The sequence below is a fragment of the Grus americana genome, chromosome 6 (genome assembly GCF_028858705.1).
Source record: "Grus americana isolate bGruAme1 chromosome 6, bGruAme1.mat, whole genome shotgun sequence".
In the NCBI taxonomy this organism is placed as follows: Eukaryota; Metazoa; Chordata; class Aves; order Gruiformes; family Gruidae; genus Grus; species Grus americana.
Window position 1 is genome coordinate 22,527,410 of NC_072857.1, and position 24,685 is coordinate 22,552,094.

Sequence of the window (24,685 nt, forward strand, 5' to 3'; positions counted from 1 at the left end):
GAAAGTTTCTTTTGACAGCCTCTTTATATTCTTCCTGAAGTGCTTTTCTTTTGGAAATGCATAAAGTGAATCTTGAAAATCGAAAGGAGATTTGTGCATAATTCTGGAACTGACTACCTTTTACCATTTATTTTTGCTCATTATTATGCTGGCTGATGAAATATTCTAAGCTGGAGACTTGCGAATAAATCTTGATTTAAGTGTGTTTTAAAGAGGTAGTTGGTATTTTGATCACTTGTGGATTTGTGTTTGTTTTGCAGCTGAGCTGCACCTACTTAGGGCAGCAAAATAAATAAATAGTAATGTAAAATCACAAGCAAAGGGGAGCAAATGTGTATTTATGTGTTACAAGATATATAGCCATCATTCTTTTCTGAGAAAGAGTGAAAGCAGATATCCAATTTGTATTTTACTGGATCAGGATCTTGTATTACACCAAAAAAAAAAAGAGAGCTTAAAAAGTAGATCAGTTCCCTCGACCCTTTCAAGTAATTAGGATCCTACAGTCTGTTAGTTATATTTGTCTGTTTAACTTTCAACTCAATATAAATTTATCGTATGCTGTTGGATTCAGTCCAGACTTCTGTAACTGTGTACAGCCTATGGAAAATAAAAAGCATCTATTCCAGTAAAGAGGGAAATATCAGATAACTCTGTCTTTTTAATTAAAAGATAGTAAAATACTTAAGCAAGAAGAATATTTTTGTTGCAGGAATGAGGCGGTAATGTCTTGTGTTCTGCTTCCTCTTAACTGATTCTTTTCCCTTGGTAGGTTTTGATCTTGGTTTAAAGCAGTATATCCTTGTTAGAATTAAGGCACTTACACATTATTTGAATAGATATATGCCTTTGATATTCTAGAAGATAAGAAATTGAAGTCGTATGTTAACAGTTTTGAACTAGATATTTACACAAGGAAAACAGCCCTTTGAGAGAAAAGGGAGGGGGAGTGGAAAAGGAGAAACTATTTAGAAGTGAATCAGTTGCTAGTAAGGTGTCTAAAGAGTGAATTTGGCAGGAGCATACTCACCCTTCCCTCTTCCCCTCCAGTCTTTTCCTAGGGTGTGCTGTACCCTTCATTCTCACAGAATAAGGGTGATTTTGCTGGTGGCCTCTAATTGTATAGTTAGAGTACTATGATCTAGCACTTGTCTGTTCCCTTGCCTGAGAAAGGTTTATGTAACTGTGCTGAGCCCCGAGAAGCTAAAGATGATGTGGGGACCTACCGCCTTTTCCAGCTGTCTCATATGCTGTGATTTGGTACATATGGTTTCAACATATGGTTCATGCCTGGTAGGCTGGATAGGCATGGGAATGCCTTGCTTATAAATCTGGTTAAGGACACTTAAGGGAGATTGGTGCCTGGTATGGTCAAGACTTGCACAATTCTAGGTGTTTTGAGGAAAGGATGTTCAATTGCCTTTGGAGCCCCCTAGATCAGCTCTGTGGTCGGACAATTGCTTTAGACCTAGAGCCATTTTGCCCAGATCCTATGCTTCTGACATTGCCTCCAATTTTGTTGTAGGTCTTGTATTCTTTCTGATCTTCTGGTTTCTTGAGGCAATGTACTGCTGTGGTTTCCAAGCATGGAGGCTTCATGCGGCAGCATTCAGGTTGTTGACAGCTTTTCACTGACCTAAAAAGCAGCTTCAAAGGCCTGCCTCCATGTACACAGAGGATTTTGTGCTGATTCTCCACTCCTGCATGCACCTAAACTCTGCAGTTTCTATCTTAACCTTGCAGAGCTGAATACAGCACCCTGCTTCCTGCTGAGTTGACTTTGGTGAAATGTATTACTGGAAGTCAGTCAAACTTGAGTAGCCTTTAGTAGGAGATGGATGAATGGGAGAGTGTTTAGGATCTGAATTTTTCATTCAGATCAGTGGAAGCCTCGTATTGATTTGAATGGGCCACAAACCAAGTGCATTAGGAAATCCTCTGAGCCCTGTTGAGAATTGTCTGGTTATTTTTGGATTACCCAAGGGGGGGATGCTCTGGAATGGCAGGACTTTAAACTTGTGTAAGAATTTATCGGTTATTAATTAATGTCAATTATTCATGTATTTTAGTAGAAACCATTTGTTTTACTTAACCTTTTGTAGGGAAATCTCATTGTTATGCATGGTTGACTTTGTGTATTTTCTATGGCTGTTTCACTTATTTTTTGGAAATATGGATGAATGCTTTAACTTCATGTATAAACTGTCAATGTATAAACCTAAGCAACTGTCAACAGAACTATTGTCTCTTCAGTCTGCTAGAAAAATAATTCGTAACATGCATGTATGAGGCTGTGATTGCCAGAGCTTGTTCATGGTGACAGGTGTTGGCTGTTCATCTGCTAATTTCTCATTAGAAACAATGCGGTAGGCTGATGATGCAGTTTGGCCATTGGAGGCCCTGTCTTGATTTCTGTTTATAAAATGTATGGCTATGTTTACTGAAATAGTTTAAAAAATAGTAGATGCATTTTCAATTTTTTTAAATTTGTCATAGAAACATTTTAAGATGAAAATATTTGTTTTCTCATTGCCAATAAATAACTATTATCTGTGATCTGTAATTAGGCTCACAGCTTAATGTAAAGGACGAGTGGTGCTCGCTGAGCTGCATCATTGGCCTTATTGTGGTAAAATGACTAGTTTTGTTTTACCAGCTGTGACTTTGGAGGCAGGCTGAATGACAGGGAACACATAAAGCTTGACAGATTAAAATATTTCCAGCACATAACTGTGTGTGTGCCATTCAGAATTCAGCAGCAGTTCTTGCTTGATAAGCTTGCTAATGTCTTCATGTTCTAAGGAACATTGTGCTCCTATATGGGGTGTCTTGTACAGGCTCAGTCCTGCAGTCCTTATTGAAGCAAAACTTCCAGTGAAAAACAGCATCAGTATGACCATGGAAAGCACTGAATACAAGGGTAGAAAAACTCCTCACAAGAGCAATGCATCTGCCTAAGGAAATAGAGCATGTAGTTCTGTGACTAATTATGAATTATAGAAAGAACTAAGGGAAAAAAGACACAAAGTTGGGAAATAAATGGTTGATTACTCATCCTGCATCAAAAGAGGACATTTTGAAAACACAAGCCCAATTATACCCACTTTTTGCAATAATATTCATATCTGCTTCTCACAATTTCCATCACTTATAGTAGAAAATAAGACTATATTGTCCTTCAGCTTCTCATATATGTGGCAAGAGTGATTGAAAGGTTGCATGCAAAGCATTCTAATTTTGTATGAAAAGAGAGGAATAAGTTATGTCAGCAAGTTAACATGAGGTAGCTTTTTAGTTCCTCTATGAATGTGTTCTGAGTACAGCAGAAACAGCCAGATGTTGGTGAAATGCAGTGATGTTGGCTGATGCAAGGATGCAAAAGCCATAGAACACCATGTGTTGGATTTAATAGCCTGGAATCACAAATGGCCCAAGATTGATCTTTGAGCTTAAGTGATGAGGCAAGTGTTGCTTCTCTGTAGTTTAGCATCTAATAATGTATCTAAGTTGTTTTACCTTTTCTCTTTAATGTGATATGAATTGCAGATGTGCTAATGGATTATTAATTTCAAACCGCAAAAGATTAGCGTGCTCACAAAAAAGCTTGAAGTGAGTTACCCTTGCATATCTGGCTTTTTGTGTTGTCCTAGAACTTGAGTTTGAGTCCTCACTGCAGAAATCCACCTCTGGAGGTGCCATGGAAACAATGGTGTTTTCTGCTGTCACCATGAAATAGTTTGTGCTGTCCTAGGTAAAGTGAAGGTAGGAAGCTGACCCTCTTATGCCACTTTCTGGAAATCCTTTATGGACGTGATGCCAGAAAAGGGTGAGCCGATTTTGTGCTTTGTAGTTATGTAATGTCTTTCATCAAGGGGAACCAATGTATTTTACCTAACGAATTAAGGTTCTGGTCATGTTTGTCAGCTCAATTTTATAGATGGGGTGCCTGAAGCATTAATTTAGTGACTTAAGTACAGAGGACTACTACTTCTAAATATTTACTACAAAGGCACTAAGAACAATATAGTGTCTTCTGTAAACAAATACACAGATATCAAGCTCAAGAAAACATCTGTAGAGTTGAAGATTCCTTGGTTGTGTCGATTTGGTACAGGCATGCTCAGCCACCTCTAAGAGAGTAGCTGTCAGTGAGAGCTTAGTAGCTTAGTAATTTGTTGGACAAAACAAGTTCTTGTGTGGTTAAAAACATGACTTTCTCCATTAATCATTAACCTGCAAATGACTAAATGTATCTCCTGACTGACATCTGTTCTGCTGGTCTGTTCTTCCATGATGAAATCCTACCTGTTTCCATCATAACATCTGCAACTAATGTAAGTATCACTGTATCTTTTTTCAAGAAGTTCCTTGTGAGATTATTAATAGAGCCTCCAAACCGTCTGCTTTTTGTAAACACTGTTGTTACCACGATGGAGAGACACTAAGAGCAGTGCGAACAGAAAACACAAAACAACATGTTTCAGGAATAGTAACTGAGCTTTTGAAAAAGCAAACTACTTTGCAGTGAAATTCAAAATTCCACAGCGAATATTCAGTAGACAGTGCTGGTATCATTCTTAAAAAAAAAAAAATAAAAAAAAAATACACTGCACTTCACAGTACAATAAAAGTTGATCTTACCAGAATCCAAATTGTGAGGTAGAGTACCATTCTTGCAAAATAAAGACTAAAAACATATACTAACCCCAGCTGGCTGTCCCTTAAAGCTGTTTGCAGAGTTCATGCATGTGGGATGCGTGGACAGATTTTCATTACAGAGAAAGAGGTTTTTAAGTTTACCTTTGTTTGATACAGGTTTTGGGGTTTTTTTCTGGGAGTATCTCTAGAAATACTTTTCTATGTTTTTTTTTATGCTTGTAAAAAAATCAGATTCTGTGATGTGCATGAACATATGAGCTTGATAAATGGAAGACAACCCCAAAATGTTATTGTCATTGAAAATAACCAATCATATTTTTTTCCTAATGATAAATTTGATAAGTGATGCACATCTCAAACATTCTGGATTTCTTCCCTTCATGAAGAAAATTGTGTTCCCTGAGAGTCTTCTGTAACAAAAGAGAAAAGTAATAACATCTCAGAAAATGTCAGCCTGCAGTGAAATTAGATGACTGCATTTGTTTTGAATATGTACAGATGAACAAAAATGTAATCTATTACATTAATGTTATCTATTACAAAGCCACATTGTAATTTTGTTTTTTAAACCATTTTGTTTGGATTTTTGAGGGTAATTGTTAAATGGAACTACTCTTTGAATGAATATGCAGGAAAAATTCAAGACTACTAAGCAGATCAGCACTAATGTACATTGTTTATGCTGTTTGCCTTCTTGTTTTGTGAGATGTTTCCAGGCAGTGTCATGCTGTGAAATGTGGCCCCAGTATAAATGAGATGATTCATGATAAAATCCAGAATATTAGTGAGTGTTTCTGTGGTAGAATAAGTCTTACTGTGATTTTATTTTTCTGCCAGTTCAGTAATATGTGACCCTTTGCATTGAGCCCTCAAATGCAGCAAAAGACAAATCATTTAGGTTTCGTAAAACACAAGTTTAATCTTAAAAGGTTGAATAGACATCAGTAGTTGTCAAATCTTAAGTTGCAGAAGAAACCTCTGGAAGATAATATAGTATAATATAATATGTGATTCATGAACACTTCCTGCTATTGGTTGGCTCACTTATATTTGAGCCACTTAAAATTTGGTCCACTTAATATGACCTATAGGCCTTGCTCTGTATGTTTATGTAATTTAACTGTAACAGTAATTATCAGGAAGAAAAGTAATTGTATGCCAACTAACATGGAACCCATCAGAATTTAGACTGTTATTCTTACGGAAGGTCATGTTACTATGTAACATAAAAATACTGTCTGCTAAATGTCACTTTAAAAATTACATCTATTTTTCATAGTTCTAGAGTTTACAGTGTCATTCAAACTGAATACAGATTGAAATCCAGACTCAAAGTCCTACAGTTTGTTGACAGTTTGGTAGTTCTTATAATGAAGATATCCATATTTAAAAAAGTTTTGGTCAGAGTCAGTGATCTGGGGTAAAGGGCTATAGTGGTGTGATGGCTAGGTTAATATTCCAGTTTGAGTTGATCCTTCCTGAGTCAGGCTGAATTGAAAGGGAAATGTTGGGAAGTGCACTCTGAGCTATACTGACTACCAGCTTCAAAGGTATTGACATAAAAGGAGAAGGACATGAAGAGAGAGCTGTCAGTGAATAAGCAGCAGCAAGAGAAACCCAGCAGGCATCTGAAGGGGACACATAGACAATTTGAGCATTACTTTTTCAATCATCATTTTCTCCCTAGTGGAACCAGTATCATCTTTGTTAACTATCTGTGACATAATTCCAGTAAACATTAACATTTGAAACCCCAAAACTTTGTATTTTTTCAGAAATCCTCCTCCTACTTTGCTACATCCTGAAAAATGGTGCAGAGGATTCAACCATTTCATTTCACAGTGAGTTTTATTTTCTTTTAAAAACAGCTTATTCAGCAAGGCCTGTGTGTGTCAGTCTGAAAACAGAATTTGTTTTATTGAGTTGTTGCTTTTGCAGGTTTTTAACTTCAGTTTTCTTTTCATAGACTCTAAACCATGCTTCACTTTTTAAAAGTTATACAGCACGGTTTGATCTTCTCATGTAATTTACTTCACAGCCTCTCTGAACTCCTTAGTTCATTTGCTTCAACCTGGGACAGGTTTATAAGTGTGACCAGCAGGTGGAGGGAGGTGATCCTGCCCCTCTATTCCACTCTTGTGAGACCCCACCTGGAGTACTGCATCCAGCTCTGGGGGCCCCAGTACAGGAGAGACATTGAGCTGTTGGAGCGAGTCCAGAGGAGGGCCACGAAGCTGATTGGAGGGCTGGAGCACCTCTGCTATGAGGACAGGCCGAGAGAGTTGGGATTGTTCAGCCTGGAGAAAAGAAGGCTCCGGGGAGATCTAATTGCGGCTTTCCAGTACCTGAAGGGGGCCTACAGGAAAGCTGGTGAGGGACTGTTTATCAGGGAGTGTAGTGACAGGACAAGGGGTAATGGGTTCAAGCTGAAGGAGGGTCGATTTAGATTAGATGTTAGAAAGAAATTCTTTACTGTTAGAGTGGTGAGGCACTGGAACAGGTTGCCCAGAGAAGCTGTGGATGCCCCATCCCTGGAAATGTTTAAGGCCAGGTTGGATGAGGCTTTGGGCAACGTGGTCTAGTGGAGGGTGTCCCTGCCTGCAGCAGGGGGGTTGGAACTAGATGATCTTTGAGGTCCCTTCCAACCCTAACCATTCTATGATTCTATGATAAATATACCTGATTTACCTGATTTCCTTGACGGTTCTGCAGTGAAATTTTGTGTCAAGGAAAAAAAAGGGTTAATGAAAATGACTGCTGGTCAATTTAAAGTAGGAATTTGAAAGACAAGAAAGAAAATAGTTGCCTTTTTCTACTTTACTAATATTCAGTATATACCAAATAATTGACCACCAGTTGTACCAAGAGTGTAATATGTTACCTAGGTGGTACCAACTTTCTAGATGCGGCTGTCACTGAACTAAAATATGCTTTTGCTTTACTTTTTACAGTGAAACTAAGAAATCACAACTTAGTAGTTGCTAGCATTATATTCAAAAATCTTACAGCAACTTTTATGAGTGATTTTTAGGGTTCTTCGGGATTTCATTGTGACCTGTTACCACCTAAACTTTGTAACATGGGGAATAATGTTATCAAACGCTTGGGAAGTTTACGCTGTTCAAATAACCGAATATTTTGAACACCACTCCTCAGTATTGACTCTTCAAGATAGGCTTGAAAATATGCACACCTACATTTTGGATCTGTTCTGTTCCTTAATTGTGGAGGAGTACAATATCTCTACCTGATATCTTTTTCAGTTAGTTGTGTAGTAGTGTCTTCCTGTTTTAGGATAAGTTAAAAATAGAAAGACTAATGCAAATTTTATTAATAATCTATGGAAAATATTCTTGTTTACTATGCTGATCTGTAATCAGGCAGGAAGGTGAGGTGCACTGTAGTGGTTGGCCTACAGAGGAAGGCCATTACTATCATTACTGCAGTGTAACTCAGAATCTCTTCCAGTGTAGGTAGTAGAATTACATTCCTCTAGAGTAATTGACCCAAGTTCTGTTTCTCCATAATGCATGTCCTTGTTTACACAGCAGTGTACACTGTGATCTTTGTGATCTATGACAAAAGTCATGGGGTGGTGGATGAATTCCATTCTATTATAGAGAAACATTTTTTTTTACAGTATTTATGGACTGTAGCCTGTATTCTGGGGGACCCTAGCACTGGTGGGTTATATTCCACTTGTGCTTTAGAGAGTCAGTGCACCTGGTAAATAAGATTACAGTCCTTTCTCAGAAACATTGTGCATTAACCTTCAGCATTGTTATACTGGTTTTTCTTTCTTGGTATCTTGCTCTTTGGAGGTCCCTGCTGAGCTTGAGAACAATACAAAAAACTAAGTTTAACATTTCTTAACATTTGTTCAGTCCTTTAGTTCATGCATAAAAGAAGTCAGACGTTAGTACTTTATGCCTATACTTGTTTTTAATCTTGTCCTTTGGGTTTTTGATATCTTCAAATTGTATATTTTTAATCATATTGATTTTTAATTACTTTTGCTTAATTACTTCCTCTCACCAGCAACATCTGCAGGTTCTCAAATCTTGCTTTTCTTTTTTACAGTAATATGCACAACAAAGTAAGGAAGTATGCAACAATTGTGATAAATATGCTAGGTTTATAGCTACCTTTAAGAGAACACTGACATGGAATTCTCTCTGACATTGCTTCATTCTCGGGCATCTGTTAGTAAAGTTTTTTTGATGCAGAGGTTACAAAATATTTTTTGGAGGCTTGGATTTACATTAGTGGATTTTCTAGAAAAAAATAAATAATGAAACATTGGATCATACAACTGCAAACCTTTTAGCCATTACTGATAATTGGCTCATTTATATGCATTAGTTATGCATTCGTTGATGCCCACCTTGTGACAGCTTAGTTATGATAAATTAAAAGCAGTGATTGTATAAATTCCATACTGCCTTTTATCCATATGTTAGGACCTTGCCTGATGTTTCTGTCACCCTTGTGATGAGTGGTTAGCTTTCGAATAATTTTATTATCTACCTCCTTCCTGATGGCTAACATAATTTGCATAACAAGCTTATCTGGTTCAAGTTGTGGGCCAGACCTGTGTACGGACGAAAACTGAGCATGCAGCTTTCGCTAAGCATACTTTTGACTTCAGTTCTGTTTACACAATAATTTTATTTATGCCAAGATTGCCAAACCTGGTCATTGTAGCTTTTTTCACCTCCCATTCTCATCCCTTGAAATGCCACTCTCTTAAGAGGCATTTTCATTATAAGTGTTCTCTCATGTATTATAGTGATTTACAACATGCCTGAGCTGGAAGTTTCAATGTATTTTTGTAGGTAACTCTTTAAACTGTTAAAATAGTAATCATATATTTTTCAGAAATGAAGTCTTTATTTTTAACTATGATTCTACTGCCCCAAGAGATATGATTTTGCAGCAGCAGTTTAACGTCAGATACATTATTTACAAAATCTGAATGGGGGGTCAAGATAGTTCTTAGCTTACTGAATTTGTGTTTGTAGTCCCAGCATTGTTGACCTTGACTTGAGATGAAGACTGCAATGTGTTGTGCTCATAAGGATTTTTACAATGAGATGGCTAATCTGAATTAGGTATTTTGTTTTAAAAAAATACAGACAAGACACAATTGCAGCCAAGCCATCTCTGGTAGCAGCCTAATTTTGTATTTGGTATCTACTGAGATACACGCAGCACATACATACTTTTAAGAGATCAGTGAAATTCTATGCATGCCTATTTATTTGTACTAATGTAATTGTCCATGAGGAACTTGCCTGCTCCACTCATAACATGAGAAAGAATTAATTATCTGGGGGGGGGTCTGCATATTGATAGGGCTTACCATTTCTGTAAGGCCATGTAAGCAACCACATCAGTTGTTGGAGGATCGGCTCCTAAAAACAATGTACTTTTACCTACATTTATTTCTATGTTGAAATAAAATACCAGTTTTGAAGAGTGCACTCTATTCATTGTCCATGAATGTTTATAAAGTTTTTTTCTTTTTTGATAGCTACAGCATAGATGATATTGCTCTCCTGAGATAACAGTTTGTGCCCACCACCATTTTAGACATACAGTGCTTCAGAATTTGTTCATAAAATAATACAGGCTATATGTTAAAATTAATAAAAAAAACCCTTTCACTACAATTATCTCACATGCTGGAAATAATTTTCTTGGCAGTTTAAACCTTGACTGATCTCTAAGGGTAGATAGAAGAGTTAATATGTTCTGAAGCAGAAGAATACAATAACCTTTATTTACATTACATCACAAAATGGTAATTTTAATTAAAATGAGCAATGGTATCTCCAGGGATAGACATTCTCCTTTTAAATTTATTTAACCAATGATTAGCTATCATGGTTCTTTGAATTAATTAGTCATTCTTGAGCTGGAGGGAATTAAAGAATTAAGAAATTCAGGAAGTACTAAAGTCAAAATGTGAAGTTATAGGATTTATGGTCACTTTTATCATCAGAATGTAACTTTTATTTTAGCAATGACATTGCAAATACAATATAAATATCGTTTTTAGTCTTGATAAACTTTATGTTTTGAACTCAATTTAAACACAACCTCGCAAGCTGAATTTCATATTGATGAGTCTACATTGAGTTATTCAATTAATAGATCATCTAGATTATATAGGTTTTAAGTGCTCCATTTAGATTTAACTTCTCTGAATGCAGATCAGATTTTTTCACAATCTAAGCAATTGTTTAGTGACATTATGTTCATATTACATAAAGAACATTTTACTGTTTCTGTCACTGAGAACATGATATGCGTTTGACATAACTCATTAATTTTACAGTGTCTAAGACAAAGAGGTTTGCAAATGTCAGAAAGATACAAATTGTGATGTGTAAGGTTACCACCAAATCTGTAAATTTTCGCATTTTATTCATTGATGTAGACTCTGAGAATCTGTCTCAGATGAACTTGAAATAATGAATTGTAGTACCTGACAAAAGATCTCCACCACTTTTGAGTATTGCATGAGACGTTTTTATACAGATGAATGGACATATATAATGGATACAATTATCTTCAGCTTTCTAATGAGCAGTTGAGTAAAAAACTGCAATTTTAGGTAGAGGTGAGAAACTCCCATGCAGGGTGAAGTTCTGACACTGTAAAGAATCATGCTAGATTTTACAAGTGTCATAGTATCAAGATCTTTCACTCAGTATACTGTTGAGTTTCTTGCCATTAGTGACAGGCATTCATTCTTCCCTTGGTTCCCATGGTTTGTGGGTTTTTTGGCTTGCTATTCTCGATTGTAAACACTGACAGTAGTAATTATAGTGTAGAGAGAAAGATACGTATCCATGGTGGAGTGACATGTCTATTTTGAAAGCATTGGCAATTCTAGAAATACTGTGTTACATAGAACATTATAGTTTCAGAGAAAGCACGTGAAGTAATTGTCTGATGAGACAAAGTTCTTCAAGCTCCTATTGTCATTAAGTGCCGGTATTTCAGTTTCTCAAGTAGTCTCTGACTATTGCTCTTTCACTGGGATGGTTTTTAAGCTTAATTGAAAGCTTAGATGCTTCTGGAGCTCTAAAGTTATTACCATTTATTGGAAGGAAAGCCTTGTTTGCCGTCTCTCTGCTTTACTTGAAAGGAAATGTAAAGGCAGGATGTTACCACCTGTTACTATGTGGTTTTCACTTCCATAGTATTTGGTAAAAGTAAAGACTGAGCGTGGCAGAAGACTGGGGACAGTAAGACAGAGTAGTAGACACGAACACTAACATACAGGGTGGGAAGGAAGGAAGATGGCAGGAGTGAAGCGAAATATATCTGTACTGGTCTTGTAGTAGTTTGTTTCTAGGGGTGGACTTATTCCTTCCAGTTAAATTATTCTAGTTCTCAAAGAAAGGATGCGTTCTAGATGATCCAGGTTTGTTTGGAATGCATTTCTGATGGTACGAAACACAGAAGTATGGAAACAGGAAAGCAGTAAAAATTGGAGTTGCAAAATATATAAACCAAATAATAATCCACCATTTCTGCCTGATACCTTTGCATTGAACTGATGAAGCAACAGAATAGTAACCCTGTCAGTAGATTTTCAAGTCATCTGTACTTACAGAATAGAGACAAGACTTCAATTCCTTCTTGAAGAAACTGAGACGAAGGGCATCTTGCTCAAAGTCACTCAATAATCAACAGCAGAGCTGGGAATGAAGCAGTCCAGCATACTTTGAGATTAAGGGAAGCTCCAGGAAGCACAGCTGTGCCTGCTGTCCTCGTGTGGGCCATGGGGTGCAGGTCAGGTGCGGCACACAGTAATGGAAAGAATGTTTGTTACTGCCTGCGGACTCCCAACTAGTAGAACTAACCTGTTCTCATCTGCCCAGGTGTTTGTGAATTAGTTCAAATGAAGACATCGTAGCATGGCTGGATTTGGGGTTTCACAGCAGAGGGCATCAGGCAGTCAGCTTAATGGTGTGTAAATGAGAAACTTTTCCTGGCTGCTGTGTGATTATAGCATAGTGAATCTACACTTGTCTTTTTAGAGGCTATCCTTATTTACTGGAAAATAGGAAAGAATGCACTAAACACCAAAGGAGAGAAAAATATCTCTGTCCTTAGCTGCCTTTCCAGCTTTAGGGCAACAAAGCTAGTGAAGGTCTAGAGAACAGGTCTGATGAGGAACAGCTGAGGAAACTGGGGTCATTTAGCCTGGAGAAGGGGAGTCTGAGGGAAGACCTTATCACTCCCTACAACTACCTGAAAGGAGGTTGTGGTGAGGTGGGTGTTGGTCTCTCCTCCCAAGTAACAAGTGATAGGACAAGAAGAAATGGCCTCAAGGTGTGTCAGGGGAGGTTTAGATTGGATATTAGGAAAAATTTCTTCACCAAAAGGGTTGTCAAGCATTGGAACAGGCTGCCCCAAGGGAAGTGGTTGAGTCACCATCCCTGGAGGTATTTAAGAGATGTGGTGCTTAGGGACACAGTTTAATGATGGACATGGCAGTGCTAAGTTGGACCTGATGATCTTAAGTTGTTTTCCAACCAAAACGATTGTGATTCTATGACATAAGATGTAAAAGAAAGAATCTGCCAGTATCAAACTATGCTTTCCCTGTCTCCTACCTTCTCTATGCTCCAGCTGCCTCAATTCAGCTACATGCTGTAATGTCAAAGGGGGATGGATACCAAAGGGAAAATGTTTGGTATAAATGCAAAACATACTGTTTCTAATAAAAAGCTTCAGTTGTAAAGGTTCTGAAGGCTCTTTGTGTGCCTGGGTCTTCAAGGACAGGCCAGAGAAATAGAGAAGACCCTTTCCTGATAAAAGGCTAGAACCCCTCCAATTTCATCATACAATAAATAAATGTATGTGGTGTTTCCGAGATGCTCCCTAGAATTGATCTCCTTCTATGACCTGGTGACCCGCCTAGTGGATGAAGGAAAGGCTGTGGATGTTATCTACCTGGACTTCAGTAAAGCCTTCGACACAGTCTCCCACAGCATTCTCCTAGAGAAGCTGGTGGCTCATGGCTTAGACGGGTGCACTCTTGACTGGGTAAAAAAGTGGCTGGAAGGCTGAGCCCAGAGAGTAGTGGTGAACGGAGTTAAATCCAGTTGGCGACCGGTCACAAGCGACGTTCCCCAGGGCTCAGTCTTGGGGCTGGTCTTGTTTAGTATCTTTATCAATGATCTGGATGAGGGGATCGAGTGCGCCCTTAGTAAGTTTGCGGATGATGCTAAGTTGGGAGGGAGTGTCGATCTGCTTGAAGGTAGGAAGGCTCTGCAGAGGGATCTGGACAGGCTGGATTGATGGGCCAAGGCCAACTATATGAGGTTTAACAAGGCCAAGTGCCAGGTCCTGCACTTGGGTCACAACAACCCTAGGCAATGCTGCAGGCTTGGGGCAGAGTGGCTGGAAAGCTGCCTGGAGGAAAAGGACCTGGGGTGCTGGTTGACAGCCGGCTGAACATGAGCCAGCAGTGTGCCCAGGTGGCCAAGAAGGCCAACAGCATCCTGGCTTGCATCAGGAGCAGTGTGGCCAGCAGGACTAGAGAAGTGATCGTCCCCCTGTACTTGGCTCTGGTGAGACCGCACCTTGAGTTCTGTGTTCAGTTTTGGGCCCCTCACTACAAGAGGGACATTGAGGTGCTGGAGCATGTTCAGCGAAGGGCAACAAAGCTGGTGAAGGGTCTGGAGCACAAGTCTTATGAGGGGCAGCTGAGGGAACTGGGGTTGTTTAGTCTGGAGAAGAGGAGGCTGAGAGGAGACCTTATTGCTCTCTATAACTACCTGAAAGGAGGTTGTGGTGAGGTGGGTGTTGGTCTCTTCTCCCAAGCGGCAAGTGATAAGACAAGAGGAAAAGGCCTCAAATTGCTCCAGGGGAGGTTTAGATTGGATATTAGGAAAAATTTCTTCACTGAAAGGGTGGTCAGACATTGGAATAGACTCCCCAGAGAAGTGATGTAGTCACCGTCCCTGGAGGTGTTCAAAAAGCATGTAGACATGGCACTTCAGGACATGGTCTAGTAGCCATGGTGGTATTGGGTTGACGGTTGGACTTGATGATCCTAGAGGTCTTTTCGAACCTTAAAGATTCTATGATTCTATGAATTGTTCTTACTGAATTTCTGTTGTCTCTGGCAAAATTCTAAGGGTTTCAACATGAGCAAAGTCTGACCCATTCTAAGAGCTGCAAGAGGTGCCACTCCACAGAGTTTCCATTGTTTGTTCTCCAAAGCATGTATATGAGCCAGAATAAATTGTTGTGTCTACTTAGTCCAAAGGAGGCTGGGAAATCCGTTGTAATTTTTGAAGCTTTAGAAGAGATTAAGCTATTTACTACACCTAATTTTAGAATCTCAGTGTCAGCGAACCTTTGTAAGGTTTCAGATGTGTGTTCTAAATTAGACTATATGGTGCCTGATGTTAAAAAACTGAAAGAAAATTTCTTAAGAAAACAGGTGCTGGTGACATTTCAGTGTTATATTATTTCTCTCATTGTTAGGGAAGATTAGTAATTCACAGCATTTGCTACCAAAAGGCAGATCAATAAAGATATAAATGTGTTCTGACCATCAGAATTTGTATTATGCACATGATGATTAAGTACTTTGTCATAAATTCTGATATCTGATTGTAGCAGAAGGAACAGTAAAATCCTTGTTATTTATCATGAGATGCTGGTTCAAGACAGAAGACCTATTTAACCTATATACATACCCTTAGTGCTCAGTGTTTGCTTTTTCCAAAGGGGCAACTATATATAGTTCTGGTGATAAGGTTATTTGTATCCTATATGTCCTGTTGAATTAGGACTGAAAACAGAAATGCTGTTGGCAAAGCTGTCACAGTTTTTTAGTTCATTTTTGCAAACGAGTGACCTGCAGCAGTGGGGGATGGGCAGGCCTGGGATGGGAAGCAGGGAGGCTTCAGGGAAGCAGGCACATCCCTGCATTATTATTACAAACATAATTCATGAAATGTCTTTTCTTCTCCACTTCTGCGCTGTGTGACTGACCAGTGTCTGCCAGAGCTATGTGTGGTACAAAGGTAGGAGAAACAGTCAGAGTGATGGATAGGAAAAAGCATTTTAACCAGTTAAAAACAATCTCAGAGACTGTTATTTTTCCTTCCTTGACTGGAATGTTTCTGACCTAATGTATCTGGCCTAGACGATCTTGCTTGTCAGTGTCTGTCCTTCCATTTCTCTAAGCAGGGGGGTCAACCCAGTTGGGGTCATGCTCTTGATTTCAATTATCTTCTACCATGAAACAACCTTCTGATGGAAGTAGCCAGGAAAGTATGGAGACCAAAAAATTAAAATCTCAGAACCTTAGAGACCTCTTTCTCCCTGCTTAGGGAGAGGATCAAGAGAATATGACCTTATCTTTCTCCTCTCCCTCTGGGAAATCTCCATTCAAAATCCCCAGCTAAGCCATCCCTACCTTTGGGGGCAACCTGATAAATGTTTTTTCTGGGATTGGGAGGAGAGGATCTCAGCATGACCTGAAGTCCTGTTCAAGACCCTGAAAAACTCTCCTATCCCAATAGGAGAGTCCTGGAAAGATCCCTCACTGCTAGGCAGCAGGTACTTGTGCAAGCAGTGAAGTATTTGGAGGGCAGGGGAGAATGGTGTAGAGTTGTGCGAGGAGCAGATGATGGGGAGAGCACCCTGATGGGCCAGGGAGAGGCAGAGATAGGGACCAGAGGAGTGACGATGAGGACTTTAACTATTTGTTGAACAGATCGGCGACTTTATATCTCTCTTGCCCAGAGGCTGCAGTGTGGATTCCTCAGCTCTAATACAGAGTCTGATACACAGTCATCATTTCTTCCAAATAATAACCTATGCATCTTCTGTGCATGTAGATGATAAACACTGACTAGATGTCTAGTTGGATATTTGATTTATGAGACAAAATAAGTTCCAGCAATCCACTACCAGCAGATGAGAAATCATCAGAAAATGTAGCATTGACAAAATACGATAACTGAAGAAAACAAAATACTGGAGATAAATCATAATGTGACTAAGCTATAAGGGTTGGAGCTGCTTGGTTTCTTTATTTTGAAAGAAAGTACTTGTGGCCAAATAGATCGTAATAGGTCTGATGAAAGAATTTCTGAAAGAAGTAACTGCTGCTGCTCTACTTAGATTTGGCTGCAATAGTGAATGACATTAGTAATTGTTTTCTATTCCTGAACACACAGGAGACTTAGAGCACCATGGCAGTTCTTATGAAATCTATTTCTTTCCATTAATTCATTAGTAAATATTAGCTCATGAATACTGATAAATATCTCTCCTTTTCAGTCATCTGATTCGCTACTTGCAAAATGGCAGTTTACATTGTTGAGACATAGCAGTTCCAACAATGTTATCGTCCAAGTGCAAGCAGCCAGTGAATTTTTAGAGGCTGTCTCAGACAGGCCTGTGTGTATGGGAGTCTGCTCTTATCCCCTACTAATAAATGCTTCATCTTTGCCTGTAATTGTGGCCGAATGGAAATGGTGCTTAGAAGCCTGGCCGTGAGATTGCAGCAAATGGCTGCAACCTATGTTTAATGTAGTGACACTAATGAATTCTGAGAATTAATTTTCAGCTAAGAAAGCATACTAGAATTTCAAATTAGGTAATGGATTGACTTTCATCAAGGCAAACATGTACAATGTTTGTTTCCTTTTCAATCTCTACTTACTTAGCCTTCCTATTATTTTAGATCCAAAAAATAGCAGACCAAATATGATCATATTTTCATCATACCTTATATGAAACCCATCTTGTAGTAGATTTGCTAGTCAATTTGCTCAATGCGGGGCAGTCTCACCACTTTTTTTTTTTTTTTTTAATTTCCACAGGCCAAACAAATTGACTTAATTTGCAGGTGCAGCACATTTGTTGGTTTTATATGTAATTGCATTGCAGCATGGTTGATGTTTCACAGTGCCTAAGCAGCTGTCCTTCACCCTTGCATGGCTGTTAGTTACTAGCTCTCTGCTTTGTTGTAGCATCTCACGAACCATCTGAAAGTATTCTGTTGTTCTGATATAGGCACAAACTTGGCATAATAGTAGGTGTGCTCTGTCTGAGCTTGGAACAGAGACTTTGATCACAGAATTACTTGCATGTGTCTTGTGTCATTAGCTTGGTCATCTTCTGAATTCATGAAGTTTTACTTGTGCTTCAAGTGAAATCCCAAGTGACCACAGATTGCAAAAATATCCTACTACCAGAGAATGAAGGCTGCCTATAGATAAAACAACATACAAACTTTGATAGTTGCAAAGCAGAAGAGTAGCATGGATGCAAAGTGAATAGTCAGCGGGGGATTGGCAGAAGTATACAACAGAAACAAAGGTAATCCTAAAGTAGTCTTCAAGGCTGCCTCCCTGACAGAACTTACCTATGCTCATTAAAACACCTGCCAAACCTAAAGGGCTAGCATTCAGGCACATAACAGAGAAGCTAAGAGCTTTTTTCCCTAAAATGTTTTCCTTCCATCTCTTCTTGTTTGGCTTCCTTAATGAATGCAGTATCCTGGACATTTGGATGTTTCACCTAGGGGCCATCTACATGGAAAAATTTCTCTTGCAACTTCTGGATCTTGACCATAGAGTGTCTTTGGAGGTGCATTGTTCCAGAGCTCAGAGTAGAATTCATGTTAATAACTACATACCAACAGGTAAAAGATTTGTATGTTCTTCACACTTTTGGTAAACACAAGATATTCTGTCTGGAACTGTGTAATTTCTTTAAGAGAATCCATTTAACCTCTAATGTTGTTGTTACCTGAAAAGCAACTGCCGTGACATTAGGACCTGTTGGGCTAGGACAAGGGGTAATGGTTTTAAAGTAAAAGAGGGTAGATTCAGACTAGATATAAGGAAGAAATTTTCACAATGACGGTGGTGAAACACTGGAACAGGTTGCCCAGAGAGGTCGTAGATGTCCCATCCCTGGAAACATTCAAAGTCATGTTGGACAGGGCTCTGAGCAACCTGATCTAGTTGAAGATGTTCCTGGCCGTGGCAGGGGGGTTAGACTAGATGACCTTTAGAGGTCCCTTCCAACCCAAACTGTTCTATTATTCTATGACATAACTTCACTTGGATTCAGTTATATTACTGAAAAATTCCTGATGTAATCAAGTTTAATGAGAAAATTTATATATTAATGATATAGCATAAATACTATACATTTGCAATTATTGTTAGAATGGTAAAAATCACGTGAGTGCATAAGCTTTTCAGACTGAAATCTCCACTTCAGATACTTACCATAACTGTGATTTTGTATACAGCATAGTTTTTTTGTTGTTTTGGTTGTTTTTTCCTCTGCCTTCCTGATTAATGTTATCTTTCTTTTCAAATGCTTTTTTCCTTTTTCTCAGGAGACATATAAATTTAACCAGGATTGGCATGAACCATATTGTCTCTGTGGGTGTATTTACTTGTAAAAACCATGCATCACAAAAGGAAAGGTGGGGGGGTGGGGGGTGTCAGAACCTGTGGAAGGCTAATGATGGATCTCTTTGCCGGGGGAAGGACTGGTATTTATAGCCTTGCATTCAAAGGTTCTGTTCTTTAGGCTTTCTGTCAGGAGGCTACAGTTCTAGCCTATAGCAAAATTCACCAAAATAGTTATAAAACTGGTAGCACATTTTGCAAACTGTGTTCTGGACTTGATGTACCAAGAAGAGGTTGGGAAAATGTTTTCAGGAACATAAAGTTTGAAAGTTAAGTTCAAAGATATTTCAGGATCGTTTTAAGACCCGACTTTAGGCTTCAGTAAAGTATTTGAGGTGAGGCTAAACTTTAATAATTTGCTGATATGTTTGGTAGTATTTGAAATCAGTTAATGTATATGATTCTTTATTTAGATGTTGCAAATTGTTATTGACACTGCTAGAATATGAAATATTCTAAAAGGTATTAAAGTTTCATTGAACTTCCAGCTTCTTTATTTGTGATATTTGGTCCTGCTAAGGAAGTACTTTTGGTCTATCACTTAATATCAGCAAATAGAGATGTAATTGTGAAGTATGTAATACGAATGCATCTAATCAAATAAACTCATCTTGGGTTATAATTTGCTGAAATGATAGGTGCTGGAAGGGAGATATATACTGAATTGCAGCATTTCTTTTTCACATTCTCAAATAATGTCAATATTATTTAAGCAAGATAAACAGAATACTTTAATATAAAGAATTAGAGGGTACTTTCAAGCCATCTAATCCTGTTAGATCATTCTTCTGTTGGGACTGTATTATTTCAGCTTTATTGTATAGGAAATAATTCAACTTTAATGACAGCTTCCTCAATTTTAAATCTCGATTATCTAAATTAGCATGATACTTTATTTTATGCTAATTTAATAGGATATATCTCTCTGCTTATTACTAGATCACCTGTTCCTATCACAGACCTATCATTTGGTACCCTGGCTAGCATTTAATTCTAACTCATTCATTTCTCTTCCAGTTCGAATTATGTAGGTTTGCGGAATTTTGCTATGATTCTTATGCTAACACCATTGCAATATAGAAGATCTACCTGAAAACAAAAGAAAGCTCTGTATCAAATTGTTCTGACTAGTGTTGTATCGCAGGTTTCACTTGTGGTTTTTAACAGGCTATATCCTACAGTTCTTAGTTAAACTCTTATCAGAGAATAGGCAGAAAATTAAAGGGAATTGTCTGTTAGGTTATGTTTAATGTATATTAACTGTACAGTACTTACAAGATACAATGCCATTTTTTCATAGTAAGCTAGTAACAGCTGAAAAGAGCTCAATTGCATAGCCTTTATACTAGTATACTTGTAGGGTGAATTCACTTAGTTAAATATTTTATGCCAGATTTATTCCAATGTAGGGGAAGAATCTTGTTGCATACTGAGGAACGCAAATTTGTGGAAAAAGAAACTACTGTACGATAACAGCCACACAGGAAGCTGACTCAAATCATGGTGTAATGAAATAACACCATTGCCTCAGACCACTATTTCTCTGTCACAGGTGCCTTATAAAGGATTTTGAAAAGCGTCCTTCAGTCACCCATCTTTTGGAGCATCCGTTTATTAAACAAGTACATGGTAAAGATATGTCTCTGCAAAAACAGCTGGCTGAGCTCATCCAAGAACAGCAGCAGATAGGCTCCACAGCCAAAACAAGGTACTGTACAACACACATGCTGCAGCTTTCCTTCCCCACGCTAATCCTGGAAGCACAAGTTGAACCTTGGAACGCACAGACATTTACTATTTCAAATGATCATATTAATGCATTGACTAGCAGTAGTATTAGCAGTATGTGCTGCATGCCATGTGAGTGCAAGAGACATGTTTTCCCATTGATACTTTTTAAAGCTAATTTGATTAGCCATAATGCAACCTTTTCCTTAGCCTTCTTTTTCCCACTGAACTCTGTTCTATATGTATTCACCTTTGGCTCAGTCACAGAGATACTAATAATTCCAGAATGTTCTGTTTTCACAGAATCATAGAATGGTTTGGGTTGGAAGGGACCTTAAAGATCATCTAGTTCCAACCCCCCTGCTGCAGGCAGGGACACCCTCCACTAGACCACGTTGCCCAAAGCCCCATCCAACCTGGCCTTAAACACTTCCAGGGACGGGGCCTCCACAACCTCTCTGGGCAACCTGTTCCAGTGCCTCACCACTCTAACAGTAAAGAATTTCTTTCTAACATCTAATCTAAATCAACCCTCCTTCAGCTTGAACCCATTACCCCTTGTCCTGTCACTACACTCCCTCATAAACAGTCCCTCACCATCTTTCCTGTAGGCCCCCACAATGTTTATTGTGGAAATACATATTGGCATGTTGAAAAATTATATCATATTTTGGTAGCAGATGTTTAAAAATACAACTGTGAACAATGAAGAGACTACTAGAAAAGGTTAAGAACAGAACACAGTTTGCTGTTTGATTAGATACTAGTAGTAAGAAGGCTGTTCAGTACTTAAAGTAATGGTTTTGTCTGTAGTTTAATAGTAACTGCTATTTTTCATTCAGCCTAGTAATTAATTTTAAAATGTGCTTAAACAGCAATGTTTATCAGAAGCAGTGGGATTTTTTACTGTTGAGGTTGATTGTAAATATGTCTTAGTTTAGTTGTTGTCCAGAGGGTGGCAGAATTTCACTGTTTCAAAAGAGAATTAAATGCAAATGAATACACCTTCCCAAGCTCAGCATTCATTCTGTAATATGGAATTAGTCTAGAGTGAGATAAGCTCTGGCCTGTTATTATAAACAAATACCTACTGATGTTAGCAAAGAAAACTAAATGTCATGATTCGTAAGTCAAAAACATGCACATACTTATATGCCATAAGACTCTGTAACTTAAATGCTAAAAGCCCAAGCAAAAATGTACAAGTTAAAGGAATAGCTGTTAACTACAGTTTCAAGGTGAAGCTGACTTCACTGGGTGTGTTTGTTTGTTTGTTTTCTTTTTCTTTTCTGGAAAAATATACCACGAACTGCTTACTGTAGGTAAGGGAGCTATGCCAGTGTTACAGTAGAAGTTTCTGCTTTATCTGGCCTTCTAAGCAGACTTCCCCCATGTAACACCTTACAGATCAGAGTGCCTACATCTGTGGGTTGGCCAGTCCAAAAAGTATGAGAGTTTTCCCAGCTGTTGACCAAGTAGAAGATACAGACAGAGTGAAATGATCCTTGTGATAAGAGGAGCTCTGAAATAGATTCCTCTTGGTATTCCAACACATTCTTCTGGGATCTATCTCCATACTGCGGAGTGAGAAGGAATAAAGACCAAGACAGCATTTCTTTCCTCAAGCCTTTCCATATAGTAACTGGGAGTGCTGTGACAGACAAGCTTCTGCACCTTATGTTTATGCATGACTGGTATGTAGGAAGGATTTTGCTTCCCAGCACCCCCAGTATGAATCAGTGCTCACCTAAGGGAGTTTAACTGCTTGTCCATCCTGTTACCACCTAACCCATCTTAAATATTTTGTTTGCCAAGGGTGATTATTTGCAACTTGTGTGCAGTCGCGCCTGCAGATTGCAGTGGTGGAGGGGACTCTATTGCAATGGGTTTAGTCCTAATCTTATTCTCCCTACCAGTCTAAGTTCCGTTATTGTCCCTGATGCCCCCAAATTTACTTGGCCAACTAGTCCCAGGTTCCTTATCCCAGGTCATTATCTGACCCATCTTTCCCATCAATCTCCATTCACTGTTCACTGTGTTTGTCCTTAAGGCTTTGTTCTTCTGTTAAAGTCAGCTTCTTGTGTCTTCTTCCTCTACCACTCCAATAACTTCTGTTTCTAATCTCCACCTTCTTCAGCAAGTCCTAGTCCAGGTTCTTCTATTTTTCCAGCCATTTCTTTGTTCTTGATATTCCTCCTCACCTGATAATATAGCTTGCAGCCCTCTTGTTCTTTGTCATCATTGAACTCACCTTCTCAGATCTGTTGTAGTTTCTCTTCTACTCTTAAAGCTCTACTCTCAGCAGACTCTTTGTACCCATCTTGTTCTTTCCTGGACTCTTGGTTTGCTTTTAGCCGTGTCTCTGAATTAGGTGGCTTCTTCCTCTGCCAGCGAACAATAAGAGGGGAGATATGATTAGGCTGCTGGAGAAATAGTCATCTTTACCTTCACTTTGAAGCCAGTGGGCCGAACTGCTATTAAAGAATGTATTTCTGATTGTTGTAGCTTTACACTATGGTATTCTTACTTGTTCTTTGAAGCACCAGCCCACTTTGATCAGGGCTGAGACCATGCTCAGGACAAAAATTTAGTGATCATTTACCTTGAAATCTACAACATATTGTTCAGAATGATGAAGTGCTGATTTTCCAAAGATTTGAAACTTGAACAAATTGGTACAAAATTTAATGAGATTGCAAAAGCATATCCCTGCAAAATATCAAGTCTATGGGCCAGACAGTTAATGCTGGACTACAAACACAAGATTATTACAAGAGAACCAACCACCAGGAGCATCTAATTATAATTTTCCCCAGAGGATAGACATAGTCTCATAATAGTAAAGAGTTTGGCTCTGTAATAGGGAGATAGTACCCCCAGGAAAATTGGTACCAATTAAAAGCCTGTAAAAACTCTGTAATATGTTTATAAAATAATTTTCAGTACAGAATCTGACATGCAGAAGAACACATGACCAGATGGTACCATAAAAAAAATTACTGGCATTAATTTGTTGTGATCTGTAGAAGTCATCTGAATGTATAGTCACCACTTCAAAGTAAATAGGACAATTAAAACTCCTGTTGAGTAAAACCTTTCTATTATACTATTGGATACATGTGCATGTTTTTTCTGTTCATTGATGTGCCCATGACAGGTAAAATGAAATGTGCATTAATTATAGATAGATAAAGAAAAGTAGGTACCCTTTTTGGGGAGTATAGCAACACTACAGATCAATCATTTAGAAGATAAGTAAAAGAAAATGTTCTTGGAGCACGAGCTGAAAATTTCCAGAAACTGGAAATTCATCATGATGCTGGTGTTAACAGCACTTCGACTGTGAGGGAACCCAGGGAGTCACTGGTGATGACAACTGATCAGGAGGTATCTGGGTTTTGTCTCATTTGAAAGTCTTCAGCATCAGTGCTTTGCATTTGCATCTTTTGATTCTTTACTGACTCAGCCCCTGTGTGTTTTAAATAGGATTCCCTTTCCAGTTGAGCCATGCCACTTTTGCCTATTTTGGGACATCACTTAAGGTCACTGCCTGAGAGCAAGCCTGCAGACTAGAAAGTCATCGCTACTGATTTAGAGGGTATGATGGGGAGATGTGGAAAGCTGATCTAGCAGTTCTCACTGCTACTGAAAAGGAGAGAACTGGCTTCTTTCTCTCATTTTCCCACAGCTCCCAGGAACAACCTCATGATGCTGTTTTTATTGCAGCTCCAGTTATTGTCAAAACCTCCTGAGCTAGAAATTCTAGAGTGAGAGAAAAAAACTGAGTCAGCAGAAACACACATATTTTCCTACTCTGTTAG

General features: G+C 38.6%; 1 protein-coding gene across 3 annotated transcripts in view; it reads left to right on the forward strand.

The window, feature by feature from the left end:
• The window catches only part of MYO3B (myosin IIIB), a 206,688-nt gene that overhangs the window by 63,691 nt on the left and 118,312 nt on the right, over positions 1 to 24,685 (forward strand). For 2 of the 3 annotated variants that reach the window (XM_054830464.1, XM_054830465.1), the window contains exons 10-11: positions 6,435 to 6,500; positions 20,689 to 20,844. In XM_054830464.1, coding sequence (XP_054686439.1) covers positions 6,435 to 6,500; positions 20,689 to 20,844 — 222 coding nt within the window. Of the gene's footprint in view, positions 1 to 3,650; positions 3,776 to 6,434; positions 6,501 to 20,688; positions 20,845 to 24,685 lie in introns of those variants that run through there. The other variant, XM_054830466.1, reaches the window with a different exon arrangement.